The sequence below is a fragment of the Panicum virgatum genome, chromosome 3N, assembly GCF_016808335.1.
Source record: "Panicum virgatum strain AP13 chromosome 3N, P.virgatum_v5, whole genome shotgun sequence".
In the NCBI taxonomy this organism is placed as follows: Eukaryota; Viridiplantae; Streptophyta; class Magnoliopsida; order Poales; family Poaceae; genus Panicum; species Panicum virgatum.
In genome coordinates this window covers 37,149,113-37,160,267 of record NC_053147.1, presented here as the reverse complement: position 1 = coordinate 37,160,267, position 11,155 = coordinate 37,149,113, and the positions used below count along the sequence as shown (strand labels likewise).

Sequence of the window (11,155 nt, the reverse complement as noted above, 5' to 3'; positions counted from 1 at the left end):
CCTTAAAAAATTTCAAATCTATCGGATTTATCACTTTCTCGGGCTCCGGCTTCGGCTTCGGCTTGAAGTGCTCTTTAACTCTTTCTTGAGTTATCCGATCGCATTCTTCAAGGCTCATGTCCCAGGGTTTAATAGGAGCCTCCTTGGTTTTCTTCTTCTTTTCCTTCTTCTTTGGAGGCTCCCTAGCCGGTGCAGCTACCTTCTTTGCCGGCGGCCGTTTCTGCTTCTTTGCTGGCGGCGGAGGGGGTGACCATGGAGGCGACGGTGACGCTTGAGTGTTCATCGGCGCATGAGATGATGGTGATGGAGAATGTGCCGGTGAACCTTGCCGAGACAGTGCTGCCCTTGGGGAGTTTTGCGGAGATGCCGGTCTTGGAGAGGCATGCTGAGATGCCGGTCTTGGTGTTTGACCATCCGACTTTAGGACAATGTAGCGCTTATCCCATAGGATGTAGCCATGAATGGCTTCTGCTAGTGTCCTCTCCCCATCGCCTCCAGGAATATCAAGCTCGAGCGTCTCCCAACCCTGGCACACCTGCTCCACGCCAACTCTTGTGTATCTAGGCGGAATTTGCTGCCCGTGGTACACGTCGCCTGGTTCGGTTGGCATGGCGGTACCGTACGCAACAGTGAACATTAAGTTCTTAACGGCAGTCTGCAGGTCACAAGGTGTCCGGTGGGTGATCTCATCCACTGGAAATCGCTGCGGGGCCGACGCTTCAACTGCGGCCTGGATCCCCGTGGGCTCGGCAGCGGCGACGTCTGTGGAAGCGCAGCTGCTTTTCCGCTGAGACAGGTGATCTGCTGCGACACTAGGCTCTGGAGGCAACGTTTGCGCTTGCTGTTGCTGGCTCATTGCTACGGCCACTTGGCGTTGAACCTCTTCCTCCAGTCTTTGATCGTGTGACATGAGCCGTTCCTCTAGCCTTCGCAGGTGCTCCCGCTCATCATTCTTTCTTCTTTGCCGGCTTCTATATGAATCAATGTATTCCCTGAACCCATACTTCCACGGAACCACGCCTTTGCCTCTTGTGCGGCCCGGATGCTCTGGATTCCCAAGGGCGTAAGTCAGCTCGTCCCTCTCTCTATCCGGCTGGAATGTTCCCTCGGCCGCTGCTTGTATGGCCTCCTGTAGTCTCTGGGCTGCTCGCTGGATGTTTGGCCCATAGATGCAGTCACCAGTCAATGGGTCCAAGCTTCCCCCGTGACCATAAAACCAGGTCCTTGACCTTTCAGGCCAGTTCATGGTCGCAGGTCGGATGCCTCTGTCAAGCAGATCCTGCTCCATCTTCTCCCATTTGGGTACTGCAAGCTTGTAGCCTCCTTGGCCTAGAGTGTGATGGTACACTTTCTTCGAGGCGTTGTCTTTGGCCTTCTGCACCTTCTGAAGCCCAAGCTCTGAAGACTTGTATTCCACAAATGCATCCCAGTGACCCCTGAGCTTTTCGAGCTCGCCGGTAAATACGGGTGTGGTCCCGGTCTTGATATATTTCTTCGTCAAAATTTTCTTGAATGATCGCAGTTGTTCGGCCATCTTACTCAGGGTCCAGCGCTTGCATATCTCTTCGGATTCAGCTGGAACCGTGAAGTTTTTCTTAAGCTCCCGCCAGCACCATTCTTTTTCTCTTTCGGGTACCGCATCCCGTTCCTCGCTTGGATTGGAAGCTTTCCAGAGCCTAAAGCTGATCGGGATGTGGTCCCTGACAATACATCCGGATTGTCTTATGAATTTTTTGGCGGCAGCTTCTGGAGCGATCGGTTCGCCATCTGGACCAACTTCCGTTATAATGAACCGCCCTTCCAGTTTTTTTGTTGGGCCTCGCTTCGTCTTTTTCTGCTGCGACGATGATCCAGACGGCTATAAAAAAAACATTCATAGTATTCATATAGATTCAGATGAAAATATGATTGTCACTACAAATAAGTATAGTTTTGATATGTACATTAGCACTTTGTTCAGCAGCAGCGTCATCCTGAATAGATGGTGCCTCAATTCCATCACCGGACATATTCAAATATATGTCGGTATTGCTGCCATCATCAGCTTGTTCAGCGACATCTCCTTGACCTTCGCCAATCATATTCAACAGGAACTGTTCGTCTTCCGCGTCTGTGTGTCGCGGGTCCATCGTAACTAAAATATGAATACAAATAAAACCCTTAAAAATTATCTAAATAATCCACTCCAGAAATTTGCGGCTAGGGATAGGCGGAGGGCCGAGGGCCGAAGGCGAAGGGCTCAAAGCCGAGGGCCGGAGGCGCACTGGGGCGAACGCGGAGCCGGGGGGGACGTGGGCTCAGGGCGAGCTATGAGCAGAGACGGAGAGAATGATTCTTTTGCATTGGGGGCTTCCTTGCTAGGCTTTATTGAATTGGGTCCATATATGATACTCTCTCCATGTCAAAATAAGTATAGTTTTTTGCATCCAAATTTTGTCCCACAAAGAATGTAGTTTTAGCTTGTAATGAGATTCATCTAATTAAAGCAATACTAATTATACTCTCTCCATGTCAAAATAAGTATAGTTTTTTTCCTATATGATTTTTTTGTTTGATTTTCTTTCTGGAAGATCACATCTAGATATAAGTGTCACTATCGATCTGATGACAATTGGATTGAATCACTAGAGGTTCAAACAGTAACCAAGCCATTTGCAGTAGAAGAACAGAAACATTATGGTATTTCCTTTCACGATTCTACTGATCATGATAGATCTAAAAATTAAACTCATATAACTAATATTCTTTTCTTAACTATCCAGCTTTCATTTGTATGTACTATTTCTTTTGACAACTAAAATTGAATATTTCACGCTTAGTTTTGGTTCTCTTACTATTGCTAGCATCGATGTATCATTATTAAATCAGTTATTTGTAGGATGGAATGCTCAAGTTTTGCCAAAAAGGAGGCATTGGTTTAGGAGGCTTGTTCAGTGGACTCAAAGGGATACATCAAAACCTGAATTCAATCTGGGACTCATTGGTCAAGAACAAACAGGTAGCATTCTAGAAAAAAATATTTATCATTAAATTACATCTCTCATAATTGCTGTGCATCTTTTAAAGTAAAAGTCAATACAATCATTTACCTGTACGATACAGAAAAAGGCAAAAGCTTTCCTTTATTTCTACCACCAGTTTTTATTCTTAATTCCTTGAAACATTGAATTTCCTTTTTGCCAGTGGGTTCTCTCAATGAAATATGGTTCCAAAACCCATCCAGTGCCAAAGGGGAAATGAAGCTTCAACTGACAGGTAAAATGGAAAATAAGCTGAAGTAAAATAAGCTTAGAATTACTGCAGCATTAGGTGTGAAGAAGGACATTTTCTGAGCAATTATTTTTTGTTTCCTGTCTCTTTTCCAGTAGGCTTTACAGTGTGAAGAAGAACAGATCGAAGAATACCCACACAACAGGGCGGCGGCGCGGCGGCGTGCAGTGGAGGCCGCCGACGAGGGCGTGCGCGCGGAGTGGAGGCCGGGGGCGGCGCTCGCAGGGACGACGGCGCTCGGTGACGTGGGCTCGCGCGGCGGGGCTCTGGGCGGCAACGTCGACGGCGGCGGTGCTCGGGGAGCTCGAGCGGTGGGGGGAGCAGGGGAACGGACGGCGCGGGAGGGAGGAAGGGCGAAGGAGGGAGGAAGCTAGGAAATATATGGGGGGGGGGCCTTTTGTCCCGGGTGAAGCCACCACCCGGGACAAAATGACCTTTTGTCCCGGGTGGTGGCTTCACCCGGGACAAAAGGCCCCCCCTTTTGTCCCGGGTGGTGGTTTCACCCGGGACAAAAGGACCTTTTGTCCCGGGTGGTGGCTTCACCCGGGACAAAAGGGGTTTTTGGGCGGGCCGGGAAAATTCCCAGCCCGCGGCCCACCTTTAGTCCCGGGTGGATCTACCACCCGGGACAAAAGGGGCCCGTTTTCCCTCGTTCCCGCCTAATGTTATGTTTGTTTTTGTTTCTTTTAACTTCTCTTTTAAAATTGGCTTTCATTTGTTATTTCAGTTAATAAAATTATGATTCCAAAAATTATGGAACAAAATTTCTTATCTCTATATAAACTTGATACACGCAACAAAAATAATTAATTTTCATTCAAGTGATTGGGTCAATGAAATATCTAACTTTTTTGAAATCATATTTGTTATTTTGACCATGCAAAAATATATTAGGTGAAATTTTTTTTCAAACTGTTGCTTTTCGATAGAAAGTGGATTCTATCACGATATTAACGTTTAAAAAGTGAATTTTAGATAAAATTAAGCAATTTCATGATATTAATGAGTAGTGTGTGTGAGTTTGAGAGATAGTGTGTGTTAGTGAGATTGTGTGTGTTAGTGAAAGAGTATAGTGTGTTAATGTGAATGTAATTTCATGAAATAAATAAAATTAGTTGAGTAATCCATTATTGAATGAAAATTATAATTGAGTCTAGTAATTAAGTGAAAAATATATAAAATAATATAAAGAACACATAAAATATAATTGTACAGTACATATATAATAAAAGTATTCGAATTGCGATTATGTTTTTATACAATAATATAAAATGATTCAAGTACATGAAGGATTAGCGGTAACAGACTTTCTCTTCACAAATGTCCCTTGATTATGATCACGGCGCAAGTATGGAGCATCATCATTGGCTAGCAGGATGCATGGATCAGCATTTACTTCGAAAGGTGGAATGGCAACAAAATTATTATATTCTTCTGAAAAGTCTGTCTTGTCCTCCACTCCAACGATGTTTCTCTTTCCTGATAGAACTATGTGTCGCTTAGGCTCATCCTTTTGCTTGTTGATCCCCTTCTTTGGCTTGCTGGACATGTCCTTAATGTAGAAAACCTGAGCGACATCCTGGGCTAGGACAAATGGCTCGTCTCTATACCCAAGATTGTTGAGATCAACTATTGTCATCCCATACTCATCTTTTGTTACCCCTCCTCCAGATAGCTTAACCCATTGGCAACGAAATAGAGGCACCTTGAAATTGGGACCGTAATCCAGCTCCCATATCTCTTCAATGTAGCCGTAATATGTGTCTTTTTTTCCATTATTGTCCGTGGCATCCATACGAACACCGCTGTTTTGGTTGGTACTCTTTTTATCTTGGGCTATCGTATAAAATGTGTTTCCATTTATCTCGTACCCTTGGTATGTTAAGATATTCCAAGATGGTCCCCTAGCCAATAAGAACAGTTGTTCACTTATATCCATGTTATGCATTAGATGCTTCCGCAACCAGCTACAGAAAGTGTTCATGTGCTCACGTGTAATCCATGCCTCAGACTTTTCCGGGAAATTGGAGAGCAGAATTTTCTTGTGTTCCTCGATATATGGGTCAACCAAGGATGATTGTTGAAGAACCGTATAATGCGCTTTCTTGAATGAGAAATCATCTGTGCAGACATAAGATTTCTTTCCTAATGTACCCTTTCCAGATAGTCTCCCCTCATATCGCGATTCAGGGACTCCAATCAGTTTAAGGTCATCAATAAAGTCAACACAAAAGTCAATGACCTCCTCAGTTCCGTAGGCACTGGCGATGCTTCCTTCTGGACGAGCTCTATTACGAACACATTTCTTGAGTACCCCCATGAACCTTTCGAATGGGAACATGTTGTGTAGAAATACTGGTCCGAGAATATCAATCTCTTTGACAAGGTGCACTAGAAGATGTGTCATGATGTTGAAGAAAGATGGTGGAAATATCAGCTCAAAGCCAACAAGACATTGCACCACATCGTTTTGCAGCTTTATCAAATTCTCCGGGTCAATTATCTTCTGAGAAACTGCGTTGAGGAAGGCACATATCTTCACGATGGTTAACCGGACGTTATCAGGCAGAATCCCCCGCAGCACAACCGGAAGAAGTTCGGTCATAAGCACATGGCAGTCATGGGACTTGAGATTTGTAAATTTCTTCTCTGCCAAATTTAAGATTCCTTTTATATTGGATGAGTATCCAGATGGAACCTTTATACTGCTCAAGCAGTCAAACATGGTTTCTTTCTCTTCCTTGCTAAGAGTATAGCTGGCAGGACTTAAGTATTGTCGTCCATTATCTCGCTGTTGTGGATGTAAGGCATCTCGTTCTTCCATACGTTGCAATTCTTGACGTGCTTCTACTGTATCTTTTGTCTTTCCGTACACTCCCAAGAATGCTATCAGGTTGACGCAAAAATTCTTCGTGAGGTGCATCACATCAATTGCATGACGAACATCTAAGACTTCCCAATATGGTAGCTCCCAAAATATAGATTTCTTCTTCCACATGGGCGCCATTCCATTTTCGTTCGGAACAGGTTGGCTACCAGATCCCTTTCCAAAAACAACTTCTAGATCTTTTACCATGTTGAAGACGTCTTTACCACTACGGTGCATCGGTTTTGTTCGGTGGTCCGCTTGGCCTTTGAAATGCTTGCCCTTCTTTCGTACCGCATGCCTGATGGGAAGAAACCGACGATGACCCATGTATACAACCTTCTTACAGTGAGTCAACCATATATTATCGGTATCATCTAAACAGTGTGTGCATGCTTTGTATCCCTTGTTCGAATGTCCTGACAAGTTACTAAGAGCAGGCCAGTCATTGATCGTTACGAACAGCAATGCTCGTAGGTTGAAGTTTTCCTGTTTGTATTCATCCCACATCCGTACACCTTCATCGCCCCAGAGCAATAAGAGTTCTTCGACCAATGGTCTTAGGTACACATCAATGTCATTTCCGGGCTGCTTCGGACCCGGGATAAGCACTGGCATCATGATGAACTTTCGTTTCATGCAGAGCCATGGTGGAAGATTGTACAGACAAAGAGTCACAGGCCAAGTGCTATGACCACTGCTCATCTCACCAAAAGGATTCATGCCATCCGTACTCAAACCGAACCTTATGTTTCTCGCATCCAAATCAAATTTAGGGTACGTTCTATCTATTTTTCTCCACTGCGACCCATCAGCGGGGTGTCTCAACATCGAGTCTTTCTTGCGTTCCTCTTTATGCCATCGCATCAACTTAGCATTATCTTTATTTCTAAACAGACGCTTCAAACGTGGTATTATAGGCAAATACCACATGACCTTCGCAGGAACTCTCTTCCGGGGAGGCTCTCCCTCGACATCTCCAGGATCATCTTTTCTAATCTTGTAACGCAATGCACTGCATACGGGACATGCATCCAAATTCTCGTACTCGCCTCGGTAGAGGATGCAGTCGTTGGGGCATGCATGTATCTTTTGCACTTCCAGTCCCAAAGGGCAAACAAGTTGTTTGGCTTCATACGTTGTGGCAGGCAATTCATTGTCCTTAGGAAGCATTTTTTTAACAAGTTTGAGTAATTCACCAAATCCCTTGTCGGATACACCATTTGTCGCCTTCCATTGCAGCAACTCCAAGGTGGTGCCAAGTTTCTTAAATCCATTTTGACAATCTGGGTACAACAACTTATGGTGGTCCTCTAACAACTTCTGGAACTTCAACCTCTCCGTTTCACTCTCACAGTCTGCCTGCACATTGTGCAATGCTTGCCCCAGATCGTCGCTGGGATCATTTTCTGCTACATCTACTTCGGGCTCTTCCATGGGAATATCGTCATCGAATGCACCGATTCCAGCATTCCCGGGAAAGTGGTCGTCAAAATCTTCTTCTTCATTGTCTTCCATGGTAACCCCCTGTTCTCCGTGCTTCGTCCAACAAACATACTTTTTCATGAAACCATTTGCGAAAATGTGGCTGTGTAGGATTCTTGAAGATGAGTAATCCTTGTTATTGTTGCAATGAACACACGGGCAGCACATAAAACCATTCTGCTTGTTTGCCTCAGCCACAGACAAAAAATAATGCAGGCCATCAATGAATTCTTTCGAACGTCGGTCAGCATTGTACATCCATTGCCGGTCCATCTGCATTTTAAATAAATCGATTTGAATTCTTTACACGTATCGAATAAATAAAATATATCAAACCTAAATTAAACTAAATGTAACATAACATGAATAATTAAAAGATATGCAATATCTATCATACATCTTGATTAATTAAAAGGGGTACTTAATCCATTACAGAACTTAACAAAGGAGTACTATACATGAAATTTAAAAATTCGGTCAACAACACATAGGTTTTCAACCGTCCTTGCGTTGGAACGCAGAATGTTCTAACGGATTTCTTGCTGGCGCAGAATAAGATGGCGGAGCTGAAACCTCCGAGTTTGGTGGTGACGAACCGTAACGCCGCAATAAATCCTCAAGATCAAACGGAGGTTCCTCGCCCCTTGCCATGCATTCTCTATATTCTTTTTCCAAATAACGGAGCGCTGCCCTATGAAAAGCACTAGGTTTTTTGGACCGACGACCTACTCGAGTTGTGCCCTTCTCTCCAGAAGGACAACGATCACCCCCACCGGCGCCACTCCCTCCAGCTGTTGAAGCCATATTTTACTGAAAAATACCTTTATTTTCCACAAAATTATAAATTCTTACCATTACAAAGCAAAAATTATTTACTATTACAATTACAATGATCAGATTAATAACTCTTGCAAATAACAATGAAATTATATAAAAAAAGACGAAATGTATCATTAATCCTCAAGAAATCTCTAATTAATTGAAAGAAATCTCTATAACTTCTAATTACTTTGACACCCTTCAGTTCCAGGAGTACACTCTTTTCAATATCCAGAAACCCTCTAGAAGAAAAATAAACCTTTATTTCTGAAAATGTATATGTCAGTAACCTCAACCCTGCGGTGATGACACTGCCTTTCGGGGGGACACGGTGCGGTACAAGGATGTCACCAATCGGCTAGTCGCAGCACCAACATTTACGATTAATAGGCACAGCACTTGGCACAGGCAGCATGCTCGTTCATATGCTCTCAGTACAACAACGGCATGCTGACTGCGTCAAATGCTGTCTTCTTATCAATCGGAAGTGCTGGTGATGCGACCAACCGATTTGCGACGTCCTTATAGCGCATCGTGTATCCCTGAAAGGTAGTGCCATCACCGTTGGATGGAGATTAACGACGTATACTTGTTTCGAAATAAAGATTTTTTTAGCTTCTAGATGGTTTCAATGTGAGCCTGATTAAATACATCACTAGAGTGTCAAAATAATCCATTCATAATACAAAAAATCCTATAATATACTCATTTCATTAATTCATTCACGAATAAAAAAATCAACTATCCACAATATGGTCATATATACAAGTACATCACATGAAGTATCTACACTCATTCTAAAAATTTCTACTATCCATATACTCATCTAAATCTAAAAGAAAATTACGCCTACATATGCAATCTAGCTAGCAAAATAATGTCCAAGAAATGAGCTAGCTACACATTTTCTCTATTTCTAAAGTATGAAATGAGCTATACAAGCCAAGGAAGAAGAGAAAAACAAGCCCCAAACCTTTAGAGCAGATGGATGGACGGGGAATCAAAGATCTTCACAAATGTGGTGAAGAAATGAGCAAAACTCCTCTATCCCGAGCCAAGAACAGAGAAAACAAGTGAGCTGAATGGCTCGGGCGGGGGGAGAGGGAAGGGGATAAGGGGCGCAAGGCCTTTTGTCCCGGTTGGAGGCACGAACCGGGACAAAAGGGGGGACTTTTGTCCCGGTTGGTGGTTCCAACCGGGACAAAAGGCTACGCGGGCCTTTTGTCCCGGTTGGAACCACCAACCGGGACAAAAGGCTCCCATTTTGTCCCGGTTGGTGTCTCCGACCGGGACAAAAGGCCCCCGTCCCCCCCGCTGGCCCGGCTAGCTGTTGGACCCGGGACAAAAGCCACCTATTGTCCCGGGCCCAAAGGCTGCCGGGACAAATGGCCAGGAACAAAGGCCTGTTTTGTAGTAGTGGCTTAGGCTCCATTATCGCATTGTTTGAGTGTGAAAGTGGGACAGCGATAGAAGAACTTCCCAATTTCACATTCAAGAGACCCTGCTTTGGTCTTTCCTGAAAGAGTGTCCCTAAGGGTAAACCAATCAAGAGGGACATTTCCGAGACATCATAGATATGAAAATCCAGACCATACTCAGAATCTCTTATGCGCAAAGGAATAAACCTTATGATCCCATAGCTTTCAAGAATGACTCCCGAATGAATTTTTAAAAGCTTATGAGATGAGATCACAGACTCGTTGGGGCAAAGCATTTCAGCTAAGACTTTTGGAATAATATTCATCCCTACGGTCGAAGTGTAGTGAGCCTCTAAGATGGTGTCTTTAAGGACGCAAGGTAGAACATCAGATGGAGTGATGATTCGGACTACCTCGGTGGATAACTTTGTTTCTGTCAACCATTCACGACTCATGGTGACCGAGAGTCCTTTGATATGTTCTAAAAGGAAGGGCTCATTGTGCGGACCATCATCCTCAGTCAGTGCATAGTGCACTCGAGGTCTCACTTGTACTGGATAATTCAAGTCATTTCCAAAATCTTCAAAAAGATCTTCCTCGAAATCAAAGGGAAATGAAGAGGGATGAGGTTCATCATCCTATTGAGTTTGGTGCATTCCCTTAATGGGAGGTTCTATGGCAACCGGGTCATGGGAAATATTTAAAGGAATTTCAGAAACGGTTGCGAGCACCTTCTCTTCTTGGTCGGGACTTGACTCCACTATTTCTTTTGGGGACTCGTCATATATGTCGGTGTAAGGGGTATTTTCAAGGATTTTTTTAAGGATGGACTTCCCCTCACTAATGGTCATGTGCTTGAACGAGCCTCCAGAAGAAACATCTAGGTAAACAGCAGCCTCTTTGCTTAGACCGAGATGGAAGTGATTCAAAAGGATGTGTTCTGGCAAAGAAAGGTTTGGGCCAGTATTTATAAGGTCTGTGAACCTAGCCCAAGCTACTCCTAGAGTCTCCTTCTCTTTCTGTAGGAAGGTGAGAATTTCTACTCGAAGGGCACCAACACGGGAATCGGGGAAGAAAGCGAGACAAAATTTGTCTTGAAGTTCGTCCCAATTTCCATTAACTCCACCAACGGTATGAGCATACCATTTCTTCGCTCTTCCCAAAAGGGAGAATAGAAACAACAGCCATTTAATGGTCTCATGTTCCATACCTTCAATATGAAGGCAAGAACACAAATGCTCAAATTCCCGAAGGTGGGTATAAGGATTTTCATCTTCGTGCCCAGAGAAGGATTGGT

General features: G+C 44.0%; 1 protein-coding gene and 1 long non-coding RNA gene across 2 annotated transcripts; one reads left to right on the top strand and one right to left on the bottom strand.

The window, feature by feature from the left end:
• The first annotated feature begins 2,466 nt into the window (after positions 1-2,466).
• LOC120668146 lies at positions 2,467-3,497 on the top strand. The gene is made up of 4 exons (XR_005672257.1): positions 2,467-2,679; positions 2,879-2,998; positions 3,184-3,255; positions 3,366-3,497. It is a non-coding gene; the product is annotated as an uncharacterized LOC120668146 (long non-coding RNA).
• Positions 3,498-4,582: 1,085 nt separating this feature from the next.
• LOC120667316 lies at positions 4,583-8,679 on the bottom strand (the record flags this gene model as incomplete). The annotated part of the gene is made up of 4 exons (XM_039947423.1): positions 6,847-8,679; positions 6,215-6,747; positions 5,283-6,061; positions 4,583-5,174 (listed from the first exon to the last, which is right to left on the bottom strand). Coding segments are annotated over exons 1-4 (2,958 nt in total), but the record flags the coding sequence as incomplete, so codon positions are not given.
• Between the last annotated feature and the right edge of the window lie 2,476 nt (positions 8,680-11,155).